The sequence below is a fragment of the Carcharhinus amblyrhynchos genome, chromosome 3, assembly GCF_965287045.1.
Source record: "Carcharhinus amblyrhynchos chromosome 3, sCarAmb.v2.hapA, whole genome shotgun sequence".
Taxonomy (NCBI): Eukaryota; Metazoa; Chordata; class Chondrichthyes; order Carcharhiniformes; family Carcharhinidae; genus Carcharhinus; species Carcharhinus amblyrhynchos.
The window spans coordinates 113,624,174-113,648,683 of NC_137326.1; the positions used below are offsets into that span (position 1 = coordinate 113,624,174).

The 24,510-nt window shown below is 42.1% G+C and overlaps 1 protein-coding gene across 1 annotated transcript in view; it reads left to right on the forward strand.

The window, feature by feature from the left end:
- ccdc39 (coiled-coil domain 39 molecular ruler complex subunit) overlaps positions 1 to 24,510 on the forward strand; it is an 81,567-nt gene that overhangs the window by 37,453 nt on the left and 19,604 nt on the right. The window contains exons 12-14 of the mRNA XM_080186168.1: positions 7,520 to 7,657; positions 16,199 to 16,407; positions 22,844 to 22,967. Coding sequence (XP_080042294.1) covers positions 7,520 to 7,657; positions 16,199 to 16,407; positions 22,844 to 22,967 — 471 coding nt within the window. The remainder of the gene's footprint in view (positions 1 to 7,519; positions 7,658 to 16,198; positions 16,408 to 22,843; positions 22,968 to 24,510) is intronic.

The window sequence follows — 24,510 nt, forward strand, 5'->3', positions numbered from 1 at the left end:
GTTCACCCTAGCCAGCCTCTTCCTTTTTATATATTTATAAAAACTCTTGCTATCCTTTTTTATATTAAGTGCTAGCCCAGCCTCATAGCTTCTCCTACCCTCCTTTATCAACTTCTTTGTTGACATTTAAACCTTTCCCAATCCTCTTCTCGTCCACTGCTCTTAGCTACTCTAAATTCCTCCGCTTTTAATTTAACACTTTCCTTCACCTCCTTCGTTATCCACGGCTTATTACCTCTCTTCCTACTGTCCTTTTTAACCATCGGAATAAATTTCTGCTGAGCACCAAGAAAGATCTCCTTAAAGATCCTCCACTGCTCCTCAGCAGACCTACCTTCCAACGCACTCCCCCAGTCCACATTTGCCAATTCTTCTCTCATCCTACCATACTCCCCTCTATTCAAACAAAGGACGCGTGTCCGGGAACCCACTTTCTCCTCCTCCATCTGCACCAGAAACTCCACCATACAATGATCACTCTCTCCAAGAGGATCCTTCACCGCAAGGTCCCTAATTCTACCTGCCTCATTACATAGCACCAGATCCAAGATAGCTCGCTCCCTCGTCAGCTCCAACACACACTGTTCAAGGAAATTATCCCGGCAGCATTCCAAGAACTCCTCCTCGAGCCCACCTCGTCCAACATGGGTCGACCAATCAATATGCAGATTGAAATCTCCCATAACTACTGCCGTCCCATTCCTGCACGCCGCACTTATTTGCGTGTTAACAGCCCGCCCCACCTCCAGATCATTATTCGGGGGCCTATAGACGACACCCACCAGCGTCTTCCTCCCTTTGCTGTTCCTAATCTCCACCCACAACGATTCCACGTTCTGCTCTTTGGCTCCGATATCATCCCTTGCTACCACCTTGATACTATCCTTAATCAGCAGAGCTACGCCACCCCCTCTTTCCTCCTGCCTATCCTTCCTAAACACTTGATAGCCCTGTACATTCATCTCCCAGTCCCTGTCACCTTGCAGCCACGTCTCTGTTATGGCCACCAGATCGTATCCATTTGTGTCGATCTGCGCCACCAGCTCATCCACTTTATTCCGAATGCTTCGTGCATTCAGATAAAGCGCTTTCATCCCAGCCTCCACCTGGACCCTATTTGCCGTAACGCCACCAATTGGGACATCCTTGGCCTCTTCCCTTACCTGTACCCTATCCTTAACTTTAGACCTCGTAGCGTCACCTACCCTCGCACCCTCCCCCCCCCCAAATTAGTTTAAAGCCCTGTCTACAGTCCTCTTTACTCGATTCGCCAACACTCTGGTCCCAGCACGATTCAGACCAACCCCATCCCGCCTGAACAAGTCCCACCTACCCCAATACTGGTGCCAATGCCCCATAAATTCGAACCCATTCCTCCCACACCAATCCCTGAGCCACCCATTCACTTCCTTTATCCTGTCAACCCTACGCCCGTCTGCACTCAGTTCAGGCAGTAGCCCAGAGATGACCACCTTGTCGGTTCTACTTTTTAATTCCATTCCCAGCTTCTCATACTCCCTCCCCAGATCCTCAGTCCGCACTTTGCCTACGTCGCCGGCACCCACATGTACTACAACGACCGGGTTCTCACCCTCCCGCTCCAGGTTCCTCTGCAGCCCAGCTGCAACATCCTGTACCCGAGCACCAGGCAGACAACACACCCTTCTGTGCACTTTGTCATTGTGACAAAGGACAGTGTCAATACTCTTCAACCCACTATCTCCAATCACTACTACGTTCCTTTTCCCCTTCTCTTTGCCTATGTCCTGCTGCATCACTGTACCGTGTGCAGTTTGCTCACCAACCTCACCTGCCTTGTCCTCTTCCAGACTGGAAGCAAGAACCTCAAACCTGTTATGCAGATTAAGAGGCTGAGGCCTCTGCTCCTCACCCCCCTTCCTCCTCCCAGCAGCCCCCTTTTGTCCCTGACCCTTAGACTTAGCCAGTCTCGGGGCATCCTCTCTCCCCCTGATGAGCCTCAGTGTCTGTAGCTCAGAGGCCAGCTCATCCACCTTGAGCTGGAGCTCCTCCAGCAACCTGCACTTACTGCAGACATGGTCACTGGGAAGGACCCTGGGGTCCGCCAGTTCCCACATCATACAGAAACCACACATCACATGCCCCTCCATTATTCACTGTAATTTTTTATGGGGAAAAAATTTTTTTCCTTGTTTCTTGCTGTAGTAGTTTTGAAAAAATTTTTTTTTCCTTGTTTTTTTTCAAACAAACTCACCTGGCCTTTTTCCTTCCAGCCCTTTTTGATATTAAGCCCTATTAACTCACTCTGCTTCCCACTCACTCCGCTGCCCGCTCAGACGCTGCCCGCTGTCTACACCAGGCCTCCTTTTAAACCTGGCGCTGATTTAAAGCAGGCTGGTCCACAAATGCCTTTTCACCACACCCTCAGAATTCTTAAAGCAGTAAATACAATAAATAAATGCTTTAAACAGTTCTACAAAGAGTAAAGTGCTTTAAACTTATTTTAAACAGGTTTTTAACAGGTAAAATCTTAGCTCTCTCTCTCTGCTCCAGCAAACAATGGAAGGCTTCACCGTGTGGCCCCTTGATAATTAAAGCAGGCTGGTCCACAAATGCCTTTTCACCACACCCTCAGAATTCTTAAAGCAGTAAATACAATAAATAAATGCTTTAAACAGTTCTACAAAGAGTAAAGTGCTTTAAACTTATTTTAAACAGGTTTTTAACAGGTAAAATCTTAGCTCTCTCTCTCTGCTCCAGCAAACAATGGAAGGCTTCACCGTGTGGCCCCTTGATAATCAGGAAGGCTAATGGGATGCTGGCCTTCATAGCGAGGGGGATTGAATATAAAAGTAGGGAGGTCTTGCTGCAGCTGTGTAGGGCACTGGTGAGGCCGCAGCTGGAGTACTGTGTGCAGTTTTGGTCGCCGCACTTACGCAAGGATATTTTGGCCTTGGAGGGAGTGCAGAGGAGGTTTACTAGGCTGATGCCGGAGTTGAGGGGGTTGAGCTATGAGGAGAGGCTGAATAAACTAGGCTTGTACTCGTTAGAGTTTAGAAGAATGAGGGGAGATCTCATTGAGACGTATAAGATGATGAATGGGATGGATAGGATAGAGGTGGAGAGACTCTTCCCGCTCAGAAAGGACAGTAGGACTAGGGGGCACAGCCTCAAGATAAAGGGGAGGGCGGTTTAGAACAGAGTTGAGGAGGAACTTCTTCACTCAAAGGGTGGTGAATCTCTGGAATTCTCTGCCTGTTGAAGTGGTGGAGGCTGCCTCGCTAAATATTTTTAAGACACGGGTTGATGGGTTTTTGATAAGTGAGGGGATTAAGGGTTATGGGGAGAGGGCGGGAAAGTGGAACTGAGTCACGACAGATCAGCCATGATCTTATTGAATGGCGGGGCAGGCTCAAAGGGCTAGATGGCCTACTCCTGCTCCTATTTCTTATGTTCTTATTTATGTCTTCCTTTGTGAGGACTGAAGCAAAATACAAATTTAATTCCTCAGCCACTTCTTTTCTCCCCATTATGAATTCTCCCATTTCTGACTCTAAAAACATTTGTTTTTGTCCACCTTTTTCTATATATATCTATAGAAACTTTTACAGTCAATTTTTATGTTCCCCACTAGCTTACTATCATATTCTATTTTTCACCTCTTAATCAATCCTTTGATCCCCCTTTGCTCAATTTTAAACTGCTCCCAATCCTGAGGCCTATTGCTTTTTCTTGCCAACTTGTACGCTTTGCCCTTGAATCTGATACTATCTCTAATTTCCCTTGTAAGCCATGGTTTGGCCACAATTTTCTTGGCACTTGCATCAAACAGGAATAAACAACTTCTGGAGTTCGCTTATTCATTCTTTGAAAGCCTGCCATTCTGTGTCCCCAGTCTTCCCTTTCAGTAATGTTTCCCAGTTCATGATGGCCAATTCATGCCTCATACTATCAAAGTTGCCTTTACTGAGATTGGTCTCAAAATCAGCTACATCACTATCCACCTTGACAAAGAATTCTATCATATTATGGTCACTCATCCCTAAGGGTTTGCTCACAACTAGATTGCCAACTAATCCTTTCTCAATGCACAACACTCAGTCTAAGATGGCCTGCTACCTTGTTGGTTTCTCAAAGTATTGCTCCAGAAGACCATCCCATATGCATTCCAGAAATTCCTCCTCTATTGTACTGTGACTAATTTGACTCTCCCAATCTATATGCAGATTAAAGTTGCCCAGAATCACAGATGTTCCTTTAACACATGCATCTCTGATTTCCTATCTAATGCTTTTCCCAACAATACCACTACAGTTTGGTGGTCCGTATACCACCCTCACACATGTTTTTTTACCCCTTATTGTTTCTTATCTCGACCCATACAGATTCCACATCATCTATGCTAATATCTTTCCTCAGTGTCATATCAATATAATGAACAATGCAACCCCAACACCCTCAATGTTTAGTTCCCATCCTTGCTTACCATGGAGTCATGTCTCTGTAATGCCAACTATATCATATCCCTTTATATCTGCCTGTGCAACGAATTCATCCATTTTTTTGAATGCTCTGAGCATTCAGGTATAAAATCTTAAGGTGGGCACTTTTAACATTTCTTTTCCCTTTCCTACTATTTTTTACTTGGTCCTTATCTGACTCTGCCTTACACTTATTCTTCTTACTGATTTTTCCTCCTCTTAATTCCTCCTGTTCTGAATCCTTACAAAGGTTCCCATCCCTTACCATATTAGTTTAAACCCTCCCCAACCACTCTAGCAAGTACCCGCCCCACGCCCCACCCCCGAAGAACATCAGATCCAATCGTGCATAGTGTAATTCATCCAGTTTGTACAGTTCCCATTTCTCCAAAACCAATCCCAATGCCCTAGGAATCTGAAACCCTCCCCCTCACACCATCCTTTAGCCACATATTTATCCTATGTATCTTGCTGTTTCTACTCTGACAAGCACATATACAGGTTGTAATCCTGAGATCACTGCCTTTGAGGTTCTACATTTCAGCTTGTTTTCTAGCTCCCTATATTCTGCTTTTAGGACCTCATCCCTTTTTTTACCTATGTTGTCTGTGCCTACGTATACTATGACCACTGGCTGATCACCCTCCCCTTCAGAATGTCCTGCAGCAGTTCCAAGAGATCCTTGACCCTAGCACCAGGGAGGCAACATACCATCTTGGAGTCTCGCTTGGGGCTACAGAAATGCCTATCTATTCCACTTACAATTAAATCCTCTATAACTATTGCATTCCCACACTTTTTTACTCCTCCCCTTTGCAACAGAATCAACAGTGGAACAATGGATTTGGCTGTTGCTGTTTTCCCCTGAAAGGCCATTCCCCTCAACAGTATCCAAAACGATATATCTGTTTTGCAGCAGAATAGCTACAGGAGATTCCTGCACTGCTCTGCCTAGTGGTTACTCATTCCCTTCCTGTCTATGGAATCTGAGCCTGTGCTGTGACCACCTCTGTATATGTGCTTTCCACGATGCTATCTGCCTTGCAGATGCTCCATAGTGTCCACAGCCATTGCTGCAGCTCCGAAATGCAGGCTTCCAGGAGCTGCAGGTGGAGACACTTCTTGCACACATGCTGGCCCCGGGCACTGGAAACATTTCCAGTCTCTCACATGGAGCATGAAGAGCAGACCACGGCTTGGCGCTCTCTTGTCATGTCCTACCCCTTTGAATTAAAACTTTTGAAAGATATTTTGTTTCAGATTATATTCAATTCTCTAGGGCCCTCTTTCCAGCTCCTCATTACTACCGAACATAACATTTACAAACTTTAAACCACAGAAATTACCACAGAGACTACAAGCGATAAAATTATTAAAAACTTACCCAATCTTTCTACTTATCAACCAGCTCCTTCCCTTGCATTCTCTACTACTGCATCAGGACAAGACCACACCTTGCTTTTATCTTGCTTGTCCTCCTCACAGTGCCTTTTTTTTGTTGGTTAGAAGAGGAGGGAGGTGTTTTGTGTTTAACTGCTGCTTGACACCAGTTCTTCCTCTGCCCATTATACAGTCAAGGTGAGTGCGACTTCCACCAGGATGCTCCTCGGTGAAGTCTCTCTGCCGCTCTTGCTCAATGTCCTTTTCCTATTTGTCTCTACAGGGGTTCTTCCTCTACCTACAGTACAGTGAAGGTGACTGCAACAACTAACCCGCACATCTTAATCCTCTAAACAACTCTTAATCTTTGCTAAATAAATTAATAGGCACCAAAAAACCACTTCATAGAGAAGTAACTAAATACAAGCTCGTAAAACTATCAGCTTTCAAGTTGTGCAAACAACCTCCAACAGGATCTTTTTCATTCATAATGAGGCCATCTGGCAAAACAGATATCTGATCATCAGTAGAGTCTGCTTAAGTTGACACAGTTGACAATGCACCAGGTCCAGTTCACTCATTATTACTGTGCTTTTGATATTCATTGACTCTTGGTTAAGCAATGTCTTAATTTTAAAATTCTAAAATTCATTTTAAATCCATCCAAGGTCCCTTCCTTGTCTTTATAATCACTGCCAGAAACTCAATCCTTCAAGATATATGAACATCTAATTCTGCTCTCCAGAGCATCCTCAATTTTAATTGCTTCAACATTGGTGTCAACACCAGTACTTTAAGCTTTGAAATTCCCTCACTAATACTCTCTGCTTCTCTTTCCTCCTTTAAGATGCTCCTACTTCTTTGACTATTTGCATTCATATCTCCTTTTGTGGCTCGGGGTCAAATTTTACTTCATAATGTACTTTGAAGTACCTTAGGACTCATTTGTTTGATTTGTGGGAAGTATTGGAAGGATTAGCAGGTTGATGATCAATCTGTTGAACTTCATGAATGCCCCTTCTGTGGCTAACAAGTCCTGGAGTGGGACTGTAACACAGAGCTTCGGCTCAGAGCTAGGAGCATTACCTACTAAGCCAGAAGAGTCTCCCAAGTTAAGATGTTTTATTTTGTTAAAGTTCTATATGAAGTTGTCATTTGTTATTGTAGACCACTCTAAATAATATTCCCTTCCGATTTCCTCATTGTTTTCTCTTGTAATCCAAAGATTAATGACAGTTCTGATGACACCCTTTAGCTGGATGTTGCGTTAATAGAGACCCACAGGCATAAGCAAAGCAATAACCCAATCTCGGAGCCCTTTATTTTTTAAGCACCAATACTTTCACCCGCTGAATTATTACCCTGCTTTCTCTTCTGGACCATCCATAACAGTATCCTTTTGGGAGTCTCGATCAAATACAACAATGAAAATAAAAGTAATAACCATTTGCTGTAAAGTTGTCCTGTAAGCTACTTTGTAGATAAATGCGCTTTGAGTCAGTGTTATTAGCTAACAGTTTAGTAAGTTTTAAAAACATTTATTATTTTCCAGTTTAATGATTGCATTTGACACATCTGAAAATTTAAATGTTGTAGATTGTACAAACATCAAATTGCTCTATCTGAATTACTTGCACATAGTTCTCTCATCAGTTTACAAATTGTTTCTCGTCTTGCAGAATGATGCTCAGCATTTGAGGAGACAGCTGGACAAGTGCAGAGAAGAGAAAACTGAGTTGACCAGTAAAGTGGAAGACATCCACCTTCACATTGAGAATGGAGAAAAGGAACTAAAAAAGAACAAACTCATTGAACAAGTAAGTTAAGAATGGGCAAAGATATTGGTTCACAGTGTAAGGCGAAAGGAAATTCACAGCCTGACACCCTGCTTCACTGTCATTACAAAAACCATTTTGTTTTACCAAAACCAATTGGAACTTGAGTGAAATAAGAGAAATATATGACTTTCAAAAGTACAGCCAGTGCACCAGGAGTAACAAACAGGTTTTCACTCTTGTCAAGCAGCTAAACAGCCCTTTAATCTTTATAAATATCAAAATTATGGTATTACTAAGAATGCAGAAAATCCCTAAATGCTTGACGGAAAGCATAATGATATGAATAACCTGGAAAAGGTCACAAAGGGGTGACATTGTATTTTTGTGGGACCACTCTGATGATGCAAAGAGGATGAAAAAGTTGTAATATAAATTCAGCAAAATAAGTGTTTGCTTAAAACCTTCTGAGACCCAGAATAAAATGCACAAATTAAAGATGAGACATATCAATGTGTGAAAGAAAATTGTTGTAAAAGCTGTACCAAATAAATATTTCTATTGATATGACTAAAAAGGTTAAGAATTACATAAGCACAGTATCAGAAGTAATAATAGAAGACATATTGGAATTTCATTATACATGCAAAAGTTGTAAACTTTTGGGGTGACTCTGTGCATTTTTTTCATAAACGCAAACTACTGCAGATGCTGAAATCTGAAATAAAAACAGAAAATGCTGGATAATCTCAGCAGACCTAGCAGCATCTATGGAGAGAGAAACAGAGTCCGTGTGACTACTTCACAACTGACAGAATGTGGGTGTCGCTGGCTGGGCCAGCATTTGCTGCTCATCTCTAATTGCCCTTGAACTGGGTGGCTTATAGGCTGTTTCAGAGAGCATTTAGGGGTCAGCCGCATTATTATGGATCTGGAGTCACATGTAGGCTACTAAAAAAGCAGACTTTCTTTTATAAAGGACATCGGTGAACCAGATGGGTTCTAAGAACAATTGACGATGGTTTGATGGTCACCATTAGAGTTTTAATTTCTGATTTTTGATTATGAAGGATGTGAGTTTGCTTATTAGAGAGATTAATGATTCTAACACAGAGGTTTACCTTTACTGATCAATGTTCAGATGTAGAATAACACAACTCGGTAATAATGACGCCCATTCCACGTTGAATATACTTAATATTGTGATCCTTTTGCATTGGCTGTAATATTGTGATATATAAAGAGCAAGAAGGTAGCAGGGAGAGGATTGGCCCACTCAAGGACAAGTGAGGAAATCTATGTGTGCAGCCAGAGGAAATGGGTGAGGTATTAAATGAATACTTTGCGTCAGTATTCACCAAAGAGAAGGACTTGGTGGATGATGAGCCTGGGAAAGGATGTGTAGATAGTTTGACTCATGATGAGATCAGAAAGGAGGTGGTATTGGGGTTTTTGAGAAACGTTAAGGTAGACAAGTCTCCAGGGCCTGACGGGATATAACCCAGAATACTAAGAGAGGCAAAGGAGGAAATTGCTGGGGCCTTGAGAGAAATCTTTGTATCCTCACTGGCTACAGGGGAGGTCCCAGAGGCTTGGAGAATAGCCAATGTTGTTCCTTTGTTTAAGAAGGGTAGCAAGAATAATCCAGGTAATTACACGCCAGTGAGCCATATTTCAGTGGTCGGGAAATTATTGGAGAGGATTCTTCGAGACAGGATTTATTCCCAATTGGAAATAAATAGATGTATTAGTGAGAGGCAACATGGTTTTGTGAAGGGGAGGTCGTGTCTCATGAACTTGATGGAGCTTTTCTAGGAAGTGACGAAGATGGTTGATGAAAGTAGGGCAGTGCATGTTGTCTACAAGGAATTCATTAAGGCCTTTAAGGTCCCTCATGGCAGACTGGTGCACAAGGTGAAGTCGCATGGGATCGGGGGTGAGCTGGCAAGGCAGATACAAAACTGGCTCGGTCAGAAAAGACAAAGGATAGCAGCGGAAGGGAGTGTTTCTGAATGAAGGGCTGTGACAAGTGGTGTTCCTCAGGAATCAGTTCTGAGACCTCTTGCTGTTTGTAATGTGTGTGTGTATATACATATAAAAGATTTGGAGGAAAATGTGACTGGATTGATTAGTAAGTTTGCAGACGACAAAGGTTGGTGGATTTGCAGATAACGATGAGGACTATCAGAGAATACAACAAGATATAGATCAGTTGGAGACTTGGGTGGAGAAATGGCTGATGGCGTTTAATCTGGAGAAAGTGAGTTAATGCATTTTGGAAGGTCTAATACAGATAGGAAATATACAGTAAATGGCAGAACCCTTAAGAGTATTGATAGGCAAAGGGATCTGGCTGTACAGGAACACAGGTCATTGAAAGTGGCAATGCAGGTGGAGAAGGTAGTCAAGAAGGCTTACGGCATGCTTGCCTTCGTTGGCTGGGGTAATGAGTTTAAAAATTGGCAAGTCATGTTGCAGCTTTATAGAACCTTAGTTAGGCCATGCTTGGAATATAATGTTCAATTCTGGTTGCCACACTACCAGAAGTATGTGGAGGCTTTGGAGAGGGTCCAGAAAAGATTTACCAGGATGTTGCCTGTTATGGAGGGCATTAGCTATGAGGAAAGGTTGGAGAAGCTTGGTTTGTTCTCACTGGAGCGATGGAGATTGAGGGGAGACCTGATAGATGTCTACAAGATTGTGAGAGGCATGGATAGAGTGGATAGTCAGAAGCTTTTTCCCAGGGTGGATAGGGGGTTTTAGTTAAGTCAGGCAGCATGATCAGTGCAGGCTTGGAGGGCTGAAGGGCCTGTTCCTGTGCTGTAATATTCTTTGTTCTTTGTTCCATGTGCCATCATTCTACTCATCAACGTGACCAATTAACACTTCATTGAGATGGAACTTGAATAATACTTTTATTTTACAGCAAGAAAATACAAACTCATGGTTAAAAGAGATTTGACCTACTTTATAATGGGGAAAGATTGAGGTTAAGTTAAAGAAAATAATAAACTGCAATATGTTGTCTTTGTTAGTGGGCTAGATTACAATTTTATTTTTGCTCCTGATCAGCTGAGGTAAAATTTGAGCAATTTGATTCTTAATTTCTACCCTAGCCTGCTTGTCCTAACTTAGACATCTATCCTCTTTATCATTTTTACCGGATTCCGCCCCTGCATCAAGGTTAGCCATTAGTGTTACCAGCAGAGCCACTCATGCTTCAGTGCAGGAGGCTGCACAAGTATCCCCATCCTCAATGATGGTGGAGCCTAGCACATCTGGCATGGCATGGTAGCACAATGATTAGCACCGTTGCCTTACAGCACCAGGGACCCAAATTCAACCTTAGCCTTGGGACCACTGTCTTTGGTCCATGTCCAAACATGGAGTTTGCATGTTCTCCATATTTCTGCTTGGGTTTCCTCCGGATTCTCTGGTATCCTCCACACTCCAAACATGTGTGGGTTAGGTTGATAGGCTATGTTAAGTTGCCTCTTAGTGTCAGGGGGATTGGCAGAGTAAATACACGGGGTTGCGGGAGTGGGGTCTGGATGGGATTGTTGTCAGTGCAGGCTCGATGGGCTGGATGGCCTCTTTCCGTACTGTGGGGATATTGTGAATGGTGCAAAAGTTAAGGCTGAAGCATTCACAATAATCTTCAGCCGTAAATGCAGAGTGGATAATCCATCTTGGCTTCCATGAAGATTCCCCGGCATCACAGAAAACAATCTTGAGCCAATTCTGTTCACACCCTGTGATGTCAAGAAACAGCTAAAGGCAATGGATGCTGCAAAGCCAAGGAGCCCTACCAATATTCCAGTAATAGCACTAAAGACCTGTGCTTCAGAACTTGCTATGCTCCTAGCCAAGCTGTTGAACCAGCAACACTCCTTGTCGCAATGGATGTCTCAGCACTCAACACCAGCATCCCCCACAACGATGGCACTGCTGCAACTGCCTCAGTACTCAATGCTGACAACTGCCAATCTCCAGACGCAATTCTACAACTCATCCTGGACCACAATGTCTTCACCTTCAACAACCAGTTCTTCATCCAGACACATGGAACAGCCATGAGGACCAAATTTGCACCTCAATATGTCAACATCGTCATGCAGAGGTTCGAACAAGACTTCTTCACTGCACAGAACCTTCAATCGACGTTACACACTAGATACATTGACATTTTCTTTCTTTGGACTCATGGCGAACAATCACTGAGACAACTACATGATGACATCAACAAGTTCCATCCCACCATCAGACTCACCATGAACTACTCTCCAGAATTGGTTGCATTCTTGGACACACGCATCTCCATCAAGGATGGTCACCTCGGCACTTCACTGTACCGTAAGCCCACGGATAATCTCATGATGCTCCACTTCTCCAGCTTCCACCCTAAACACGTTAAAAAAGCCATCCCCTACGGACAAGCCCTCCATATACACAGGATCTGCTCAGATGAGATGGATCGCAGCAGACACCTACAAATGTTGAAAGACGCCCTAGTAAGAAGAGGATATGATGCTCAACTTATCAACTGACAGTTCCGATGCGCCACAGTGAAAAGTCGTACAGACCTCCTCAGAAGACAAACATGGGACATGGCAGGCAGAGTACCCTTCACTGTTCAGTACTTCATCTTCTCCAGAGCCTTCAACATGTCATCAATGAAGACGAACATCTTGTTAAGGCCATCCCCACATCCGCATTACTTGCCTTCAAACAATTGCACAACCTCAAATAGACCATTGTCTGCAGCAAACTACCCAGCCTTCAGGAGAACAGTAACCACCACACCACATAACTCTGCCACAGCAACCTCTGCATGATGTGCCAGATCATCAACACGTATGCCATCATTTCACATGAGAACACCATCCACCAGGTACATGGTACATACTCTTGTGATTCGACCAACATAGTCTACATGATACGCTGCAGGAAAGGATGTCCCGAGGCATGATACATTGACAAAACCATGCAGACACTACCACAGATAAACTGACACCGCTTGACAATCACCAGGTAGGAGTGTTTCCTTCCTATCAGCAGTTAAGGGCACTTAGCCTCTGATCTTCAGGTAAGCGTTCTCCAAGGCAGCCTTCACAACACACAACAGCGCAGAATTGCTGAGCAAAAACTGATAGCCAAGTTCCGCACACATGAGGACAGCCTCAACCCGGATCTTGGGTTCATGTCACACTATCTGTAACCCCCCACGACTTGTCTGGGCTTACAAAATCTCACTAACTGTCCTGGAGACAATTCACATCTCCTAAACCGGTGCTGAACCCTCTCTCCACTCACATTGTCTGCATCTGTAAAGACTTGATTACCTGTTAAGACTCGCATTCCAACCATTGTCTTGTAATGTTTCTGTCTATGTATGCCCTGTTTGTGAAACAAATCCTACACTCACCTGATGAAGGTGTGGCACTCCAAAAACACATGCTACCAAATAAACCTGTTGGACTTTAACCAGGTGTTTTGAGACTAAATACTGTGCCTACCCCAGTCCGACATCAGCAACTCCACATCAAGCTGTTCCAGTACAGTTACAACACTGGCATCTACCCAGCAATGTGGAAAATTGCCTAGGTATGTCCTGAATACAAAAGCTGGACAAATCCAACTTACCAATGAATGCTGTGTGCAGTTTTGGTCGCCGCACTTGTGCAAGGATATTTTGGCCTTGGAGGGAGTGCAGAGGAGGTTCACTAGGCTGATACTGGAGTTGAGGGGGTTGAGCTATGAAGAGAGACTGAATAGACTGGGCTTGTACTCGTTAGAGTTTAGAAGGATGAGGGGGGATCTTATTGAGACATATAAGATGATGAAAGGGATGGATAGGGTAGGGGTGGAGAGGTTCTTCCCTCTCAGAAAGGACAGCAGGACTAGAGGGCACAGCCTCAAGATAAGGGGGGGGGGGCAGTTTAGAACAGAGTTGAGGAGGAACTTCTTCACTCAAAGGGTGGTGAATCTCTGGAATTCTCTGTCCGTTGAAGTGGTGGAGGCTACCTCGCTAAATATATTTAAGACGCGGGTAGATAGGTTTTTGGTAGGCAAGGGGATTAAGGGTTATGGGGAGAAAGCGGGAAAGTGGAACTGAGCCACTTCAGATCAGCCATGATCTTATTGAATGGCGGGGCAGGCTCGAAGGGCTAGATGGCCTACTCCTGCTCCTATTTCTTATGTTTTCCATCCGTAGACTCTTGATTATCAGTAAAGTGATGGCATGGTGATCAACAGTGTCATCAAGTGGCATTTGCTTCCCAATAATCTGCTTATTGATGCTCAGTTTGAGTTCGGCCAGGGTCATTCAGCTCCTGACCTCATTACAGCCTTGGCTCAAACATGGACAAAAGAACTGAATTCCAGAAGTAAGGATCCCTTGACGCCAAGGCAGCATTTGACCGAAAGTGGCATTAAGGGATCCTACCAAAACTGGAGTCAATGAGAACCAGGGGGAAAAAAAACTCTCTGCTAGTTGAATCATACCTAACACAAAGGAAAATACTTGTGGTTTTGGAGATCAGTCATCTCAGCTCCAGGTCATCACTACAGGAGTTCCACAGGGCAGGCCCAACCATCTTCAGCTGCTTCATCAACCTTCCTTCCATCCATCTAAGGTTAGCAGTGGGAGTGTTTATTGATGATTGCACAATGATCAGCACTATTCCCAACTCCTCAAATACTGAAATAGTCCATGTCCAAATAAGAATATAAGAAATAGAAGTAGGCCATCCAGCCGTTTGAGCCTGCCCCGCCATTCAATAAGATCATAGCTGATCTGAAAGTGGTTCAGTTCCACTTACCTGCCTGCTCCCCATAACCCTTAATTCCCTTATCAATCAGAAATCTATCTACCTGTGACTTAAACATATTCAACGAGGTAGCTTCCATTGCTTCAATGGGCAGAGAATTCCAGAGATTCATTACCCTCTGAGAGAAGTTCCTCCTCAACTCTGTTCTAAACTGACCTCCCTTATTTTGAGGCTGTGTCCTCTAGTTCTTGTTTCCTTTCTAAATGGAAAGAATTTCTCTGCCTCTACCCTATCTAGCCCCTTCATTATCTTATATGTCTCAAATGCAGCAAGTCCTGGACAATTATCCAGGCCTGGGCTGACAAGTGGAAAGTAATAAGTGCTAGACAGTGATCACTTCCAACATCTAACTATCTGATCATGACATTCAATGGTATTACCATCACTGAACCTCCCGCAAAGATTATATGGGGAGTTACCACTGACCAGAACACTGGACCAGTCATATAAATACTGTGGTTACAGCAGCAGATCAGAGGCTGTAAATACTGTGGAGAGTAACTTGTCTTCTGATTCCCAAAGCCTGTCCACCATCCACAAGGCACAAGTCTTGAATGTGATGAAATGCTCGCTTACCCAGATTATTGCAGCTCCAACAACACTCTAATAGCTCAACACCAACCAGGACGAGCCTGCTTATTTGGCATCCCATCTACCACCTTCAACGTTCACTCCTTCCACCACAAACTCACAGTGGCAACAGTGTGTACCATTTACAAGATGTGCTACAGCAAATCGCCAAGGGCCTATCAACAGCACCATCCAAGCCCAAGATTTGTACCACTGAGAAGGACAAGGGCAGCAGATACATGAAAATACCACCAATCACACACCATCCTGATTGAAACTATATTGCTGTTCCTTCACTATTGCTGGGTCAAAATCCTGGAATCTCCTTCCTAACAACACTGTGGGTGTTCCTATAACAAATGCACTGCAGCAGTTCAAGAAAGGAGCACACCCTACCTGCTCATGAGCAATTGTTTATTACTTAAACTATTTTGCATCTTCCATTGAAAGTGATAATATTGATAAATGCAACAAACAGTCAAAAATAATGTTGACCTCTATCGCAAAGAGGCTGGATTACAAAGGGTAGGAAGTTAATCTTCAGTTGCATAAAATCCTCACTTGTATTCCCTTGAGCATAGATAATTGAGAGATGATCTTGATTGAGGCCTTTAAAATATTAAAAGGAATCAATAGGGTAGATCAGGAAAATATTTTTCCTGGTGGAGGAATCAAGAGCCTGTGCACAGAATCTTATAGTTACATTTAGGAAGTAAATCAGTTAAAGCCATCGTTTATATTTAAGTAATTGCTGCTAGGACTTAGCAGTGGATAATAGTACCTTTGGAACATCTGCACTGATGGCTAGGATCTTTGTTCCTCAACTGTTCCTCTATCTTCCCTTCTGATCTTGAATATTAGTGGGTTAATGTCAAGTTGCATTTGGAGGATAGGTGATAAAAACAGTAAGATTTTTTGCCTTTGCGGATTCTTCTTCATTTATCCATCACCCCTCCTCCCCAAACCCAACAATCTCCTTATGCCTTGCAGGAAGTTCTTTTTGTATTATTAGTCAAAAACAAATTGCTATGCTAATATCTTGTTTTTATAATGAAGGAAAGCAAATACCTTGTGTTCATTCACAGTGGCATTAGTGGATAGCTTTGATTATGATTGTTAAAAATTAGTTGTTAAATAACCATGAAATGTTATTGACAATATGATGTGTCTACTCAATCTTTAGGATTTAATGATTGAAGATAACCTTTTAAAGTTAGACGTTAAGCGTTTACGGGACATGCTCCATGAGAAAGCTGATGATGTGCTGTCATTGGAGAAACGGAAATTGCAGCTTGAGACAGCAATGAAAGAGAGGACTGAAGAAATCAAAATTCACATGAATGCACTACAAATGCAGATCAAGCACATTGAGCAGGAACAGCAAGGTATTAGGTAGGTAGGTTTCTCAACTTTATATGCTGCATTCAATTAATGATTTTTCAATCCATAATTTATTGAACAGCATTTATCCTTCAGCTATAACCTATTTGTTGTATTATGTTTATGTCCAACAAGTAATTTGAAACATGGAAATGTTTGTGTTGTATACCTGGATTCAATGCAATGAGTCACAGTGCACCCATTTCACTCCTGTTATACCTATAAATTGTCTTTATCATTCAACACAATCTGGATAGATATCACGTTTTCCTTAGTTATTTGTTCTCTGCGTTCACCTAAATGTTATCATTTGATGGGAAATTGATCATTCTTTCATATTTAATCTCTAGAAAGCCTGATGATTCTCCAAAATCTTTGAAAATTATTTCAATGCCAGGATGTAGTAAGAAAGTCGGTGATTGTGAACCCTAAATAAAACTAACTCTCTCCTTGTCGCAAATAATTCTCTATTAATTTCAAGAGAAACTTTAGATAAAAGCTCTTAATGAATAGAGCTATAGAACAAGTTTTAAAGTGTGTAATAATGTTTGACACAATAACTTCCTGATTAAATACTGGCATTGAAGATGTTACACATAAGAAATAGGAGCAGGAGTAGGCCATCTAGCCCTTCGAGCCTGCCCCGCCATTCAATAAGATCATGGCTGATCTGTTGTGGCTCAGTTCCACTTTCCCGCCCTCTCCCCATAACCCTTAATCCCCTCTCTTATCAAGAACCCATCAACCCGCTTCTTAAAAATATTTAGCGAGGCAGCCTCCACCACTTCAACGGGCAGAGAATTCCAGAGATTCACCACCCTTTGAGTGAAGAAGTTCCTCCTCAACTCCGTTCTAAACTGCCTCCCCTTTATCTTGAGGCTGTGCCCCCTAGTCCTACTGTCTTTTTTGAGCGGGAAGAGTCTCTCCACCTCTATCCTATCCATCCCATTCATCATCTTATACGTCTCAATGAGATCTCCCCTCATTCTTCTAAACTCTAACGAGTACAAGCCTAGTTTATTCAGCCTCTCCTCATAGCTCAATCCCCTCAACTCCGGTATCAGCCTAGTAAACCTCCTCTGCACTCCCTCCAGGGCCAAAATATCCTTGCGCAGGTGCGGCGCCCAAAACTGCACACAGTACTCCAGCTGCGGCCTCACCAATGCCCTATACAGCTGCAGCAAGACCTCCCTACTTTTATATTCAATCCCCCTCGCTATGAAGGCCAGCATCCCATTCGCCTTCCTGACCACCTGCTGCACCTGCAAGCTGGGTTTTTGCGACTCATGCACAAGGACCCCGAGGTCCCTCTGCACCGTCGCCTGCTGCAGTTTTTCGCCACGTAAGTAATAGTCCTTCCTACCGTCCTTCCTAGCATTCTTCCTACCAAAGTGGACCACCTCACACTTGCCAACATTAAATTCCATTTGCCATTTCCTGGCCCATTCGCCCAGCCTATCTAGATCCTTCTGCAGACTCTCCACACCCTCCGCACAATTTGCCTTTCCCCCAATCTTGGTGTCATCAGCAAATTTCGACACCCTGCACTCGGTTCCCTCCTCCAGATCATCTATATAAATGGTAAATAGCTGAGGCCCCAGCACCGATCAAAGACGAAAATATAAATCCATCCATGATTTTCAATATTAATTTTTAAAACCTCAAAGGTGAAGTGAGCATTCAAAGCTGTAAAATTATGAACGTGTATTATATAGGATTACATCTTTAGTACAGCCAAGCTGGTCTATGTTATTTAGCTTTTACATGACCTCCTCCCACCTTATTTCATCATGCCAGATCAACATAACTACACGAGGGAGAAAGTAAATGAATGTTATCTAGCTTTCCCTTAAATGCATCTACACTGGTTGTCTTCAACTACAGAATGTAGCAGCATGTAACACATCCTAATTACTCTGGGTTAAGAACTTTGTTCTGATTTTTTTGTTGGATTTATTTGTAGTTATCTTAATTTTTGTCTCTCTTTTCTGGTTTTCCCAGTGTTCTCTTACATTTCCCTCTTTTTCTTTTCTGATTCTTTCTCTGATCCAATCTTCCATCAGCAGCAAAAATTAGCCTCGAACTTAGCTTGCAAGTCTATGAACATAGGAATACGCCCTGTCCTGCCATTCAGTTACATCATAAGTAAAAGGCCAGGTAGTTACCGTGATCTGGACAGGGACTCTTAATAGCTAAACTGGGGGCTGGAAGCCCACCAGACATTGGTGAAGATGCCAAGGCAAATCAAAAAAAGATTATATATAAATAAAAAGAATGAGGATTCTGAAGATAACCCTTGGTTGCTCATGTGTGTGAAACGTCCAAAGAACAATAAAGAGATAATGTTGTGAATTAGCATGCAGAAAGCAGTCTACTTCAGTTATTGCAAAAGTGTGGTCTGTAGATCATCACATGGTCCATGGCCTGGTCCAAGATCAAATCATTGACACAAAATTCTATAACTAAATCCTTACAAGAGACAGACTAGAACCTCATCCTCACCACTCACATGATGTCACACAACTAGTAAGCATGAATTGTCATAAAGGTGAGCAATAGCAGTGTTGTGTTATTTGTAAGATTTGTATCACTGTTGCAACACACAGTTGTGAAGTCGAATGTTCACCACTTGTGGAGTTAAAAAAGTACCAGCTAAATGTAAAATCTTAACATGAGACAGAATCTGTCCAACTTTAAAGACACCATCTCATTGCAATCTCATTAAAAGCAGCAGCATTCTTCCCATTAATTCTGATAGTTTTTTTTGCACTGGTGGGAAGAGGTCCAGTGGGTTTTCCTCCATGGCTAAGTGGTCCACAGTCAAAAATGTTTAAGAAACACAGATCTGCGTGACCTTGAACGCATGTGTGTATGAACCATGCGTGCTTAAGAATAAATCACCAAAGCTGAAGAACTCCAATTATGTTGAAACCTCTAAATTACAGACACCTTAGGGACTGGTATTCATTGTCCTTTATCTGTAGGTGTCCCTGATTACAAAATGAGCATTATATACACTGTAAAATATTACAGTAGAACAGTTCACTGCCCAGCATTCCAGCGGCAGAGAAACCACTGGGACTAATATGAAAAGAAGAGGAAAGAAAAATTGAGGCCTTAACTTAAGTGTTGGAAAGAGATGGCTCATAGGAATTAGAAGAAAATAAATATATGCTTACCTACCCTTGAAAATTGCACTGACACTTCAGATTTTGGGGCCTGCATCATAAGACTCCTCGCAGCCCCCATTTTTACTGCACCAGCTGTCATAATGCAGGAACGTTTAAAATGTCCAGTGTAATTGACAAGGCAGGGATAAGGTAAGTGGATAGTGTTACAATCCCAACTGATTTATGATTAGACAGTCAGATCCCAGAATGGAATCCTGGGTCAACAGACCATAACTTTTATTTTTTTGTTTAGAGATGTGGATGAACAGAGTCTCAGGACTGTGAATTAACTTCTAACAAAATAATAAAACATTTATCAAACATGAAAAGATTGGCTATAATAATCTTTCACCCCACCTATATCTTTACATTCATACACAGATTTTTATGGACAACACAAGTTACAAAATATATCTTGCACTGTAATCTTTTTGGTAAATACACAGTCCATGTAAACCAACAGGCCAACTATAATCAGACACACCATACTCTGAAACCAAGTCAGAATAACAGCAAAAGGGACCATTATTTAAATGGTAAAAAATGGCAGCATTCTGCTGTGCAGAGACCTGGGTGTCCCTGTGCATGAATCACAAAAAGTTGATTTGCAGGTGCGGCAGGCAATTAAGAAGGTAAATGGAATTTTGACCTTCATTGCTAGAGGGATTGAGTTTAAAGACAGGGAGGTTATATTGCAGTTGTATAAGGTGCCAGTGAAGCCACACCTAGAGTACTGTGTACAGTTTTGGTTTCCTTATTTGAGAAAGGATATACTGGTACTGGAGGGGATGCAGAGGAGATTCACTAGCTTGATTCCAGAGATAAGAGGGTTGGCTTATGAGGAGAGACTGAATAGACTGGGGCTATACTAATTAGAATTTAGAAGGATGAGGGGGAATCTTATAGAAACATATAAAATTATAAAGGGAATAAATAAGACAGTTGTTTCCACTGGTGGATGAAAATAGAACCAAGGGGCATAGCCTCAAAATAAGAGGGACCAGATTTAGGACTGAGTTGAGGAGAAACTTATTCACCCAAAGGGTTTGAGTCTGTGGATTGCCCTGCCCAGTGAAGCAGTTGAGGCTATGTCGTTGGATATTTTTAAAGCAAAGATAGATTTTTGAACAATAAAGGAATTGAAGGTTATGGTGAGTGGGCAGGTAAGTGGAGCTGAGTCCACGAAGAGAACAGCCATGATCTTATTGAATGGCAGAGCAGGCTTGAGAGGCCAGGTGGTCAACTCCTCCTCAAGGTTCTTATGTTCTGCCCACTCAGCCAAACCATTGATTTGACTTTGGTGTCAATAGCTATCCCCTTCATTATCAACTATACAGCTAATTTTTGTGTCATCTGCAAATTTTCCAATCAAGCCTCCCACATTTGTATCTAAGTCATTAATATATACAATAAACAACAAGGACCCCAGCATCAAACCCTGTGAAACACCATTGGAAATTGTTTTCCATTTGTAAAAAGATCCATTGATATTCTCTTTTTCTTTTGTCACTGAATGAATTTTGAATTTTGGATCCAATCCCACGAGACTTCACTTTCCAGCCATGTAGTACCTTGTAAAATGCCTTACTGAAATCCATGTAGTCAACATCCGATGCCCAAATTATCTATCTGCCCAAATTAATAAAATTGCACCCTGTCCTCTGGTGCAAACAGTCTATACAGACAACAGTACAAGAACATATTGCCCAAATACAAAAATAAGGACAGAACTGAAACTGAATTACAACTGTGTGACTTAGTCTATTTATCTAATTGGTTGTTACATTTCATCTCAAGATGACACTAGGAGGAGAAGTGAAATTGACCTCCTTTAATGCAGTTTTTCAAAGCAAATCAACAGCCCTTCTCACATATGTGGTTTTCATCTAATTCAGAGGGAAAGAGAATCAGGCAAAGTATAAATGGCTTTTGATTGGCTACAGCCAATTGTAAAGGACCAATAACATGTGCTGTCTCCCGCAACTCTTTATCCGTTACGCCAATTACTGTATTGGTGCAGCTTCATGCTCTTTTGGACCTCACAAAATTTATCAAGTTTGTTTTCAATTTCCACCCCTTTCGCTTTCATATGGTCCCTCTCCAACATTTCCCTTCTGTCCCTCTCTCCATTTCTGTAGATAAACTGATATCAATATTCATTACAAGCCCACAAGCTCCCACAGCTGTCTCGATTATAGCTCCTTATATCTACTTGCCATAAGGACTCCAACCATTCTTCTAGTTTCTCAGTCTCCATTGCATCTGTTCAGGTGATGCCACCTTCCAAGACATCTGTCATGTCTTCCTTTCTCCTGAACCTGAATCTACTGTATTCGGTACTCCCAATATGGTTTCTTCTACATTGGGGAGACTAAACAAAGACTAGACGACTACTTTGTGGAAGACCTTCACTCAGTCCATAAGTATGACCTCGACTATCCTGTTGCTTACGACTTCAATTCATTATCTTGCTCTTGTGGAATTTTATGGTCTCAGGATGAGCGAGGCCATAAAATCCTGCCTATATAGACTCAAGGTTAACTGCTTGTCTATAGATGCTGCCAGACCTCGCTTTTCTGTTTTTATTTCAACATTTGCTGAACAATCTGTGTTCTAAGAAATACGCTGACAACCAATTTGAGATTATCAGTCAAGCTTACCACACGACAGACGTGTGCCTGCTAAAAGCTACATATACAAATACACAAAGTCTTGTTTTTTGCCGACAGATCAAACGTGCACACATTGCGCCTGTTTCAACTGAACGAGCTAAGTGCCAAACATGCTGGGATTCATTCACTAGGAAGTGCCTTGAACAGGGCCAACCTGCCTCATATGAATTTAAACAAAGCCTAGCAGTTAACTGTCAGTCATCAGTTATCTAGTGCACTCTCTGGAGCAACGCTTCTACCAGAGTCCACTTGCCAATCAGTCCTCTCCTCATTGAAGTAGTTGTTCCCTTTACATTTGGTATTCTCATGAATGTCCTGATGAATGCAAGACAAATATCTTTGACGTGTCTGTATTTTAAGCGATAAGCTCTATATTACCAAATGGCAATTTACTTTTTATATCTCAGTAGCTTTATTAGTGTAATTTATATGTATAATTTTATATGTTTTAAACACATTGAGAAATTGGAAAGTCAGCCTTTTCAGAACTGGAAATTTCCTAGTCCGTCTAGCAAACTAAATGAGAAATTTTCAATAAAATATTGCCAGGAGAATTAAATACACTTGTTTACTGTGTTTTGCTTTTGCATTTTTCTCATTAATCAGTGCTGAATTACATGAAAGGTTGTCAAAAATTGATAAAATGAAGAAGAGATATGAACTTTTGATGGTTACAATGAGACCTCCAGAGGGAGAAGAAGAACGATCTCAGGCCTACTATGTGATTAAGGTAAAAAGTACAAAATATATTTGGAAAATGAAAAATGCTGATCTTTGGTAAATGCTTCAATACAGCAAGAAAATAAACACTTTCAAAGGAAGGTCATTTGTTTTGCTTGTAGGAAATTATACCCAATACAATTAGTTTACTTTCCTTGGTTTTTACATTTTTTCTTCTATTCTTGCCAATTTGTCTCCTTGCATCTTCTCCTGAAGGTGCTGACTTCTTGTTTGAGGATCAGTTCCATAGCTTCTGCAGCTCTAATCATGTATGAGCAATGACAGAATTTGCACTTTTGTATCCTTAAAGTAACAACAGTCGCCACTGTAGAAATTGAGATTGTATTCTTCTAAGGGACTCTGAGGCCAACAATAGTGTCCTGATCACCATTCCTTCTGAAATTAGCTACTTAACTGCAGAGACTGAAACTCAAACAATAGTCATTTTTTCTGGAGTATCATGAAACATGATGCATTTGATTGCATGAATTAACATACAACATTGATATTTAATCAGCCATTGAGCTGTGTGGACAAACCAAAGTGAACTATTACATTTTCTCCTTTTACATCAAATATTTGGTCATGGGATTTGAAAATCACTGATAAAGCCAGCATTTATTGCCCATTCTTAATTTGCTTGAACCACCTTCATAAACTGCTGCAGTTTACATGGTGCTTTAGGAAATAAGAGCCAGCTTTTTGACCCAGTGACAATAAAGGAGCAGCAGTATAGCACCAAGCCAGGATGATGTGCGATTTGGAGGAATACTTGCAGGTGGTGTTCCTATGCATCTGCTTTTTTTGGTTTCTAGGTGTGGAGGTCACAGATTTAGGAGGTGCTACTGAAGGAGATTTGGAAAGTTGTTTCAGTGCATTTTGTATTGTGTGCCAGTGATGGAGGGAGTGAATCTTTAAGGTGGTAAAGGGGCATCAAACAGATGATGATGTCCTTAAATGTTGGAGCTGCACTCATCCAGGAGAGTATTTATGGGGAGGCAATGGCAAAGTGGTATTGTAGCCAGACAGCTTCCATCAGTTTGCTGATGATTAAGAATTAGCTGATTTGGATTTATTCTCCTTAATGTGGATATTACATACCTGAGTGATTTTCCACTTTGTTGCATATTTGGCAGTGTTGCAGCTGTACTGGAACAGTTTGGGTAGGGGGGCATGGCTGGTCTGCAGCACCCATCCAGTAGTACAGCTGGGATGCTGCAAATGTCCATAGCCTCTGCTGCACCTTCAGACATTTAAAACAAAAAACAAAGAAAATTACAGCATAGCAACAGGCCTTTCAGCCCTCCAAGCCTGCACCAACCACGCTACCCAACTGAACTAAAACCCATTACCCTTCCAGGGACCATATCCCTCTATTCCCTTCTTGTTATGTATTTGTCAAGATGCCCCTTTAAAAGTCCCTATCGGATCTGCTTCCAATACCTCCCCTGACAGCAAGTTCCAAGCATCCACCACCCTCTGCGTAAAAAAAAAACTTGCCTCGTACATCTCCTTTAAACCTTGTCCCTCGCACCTTAAACCTATGCCTCCTA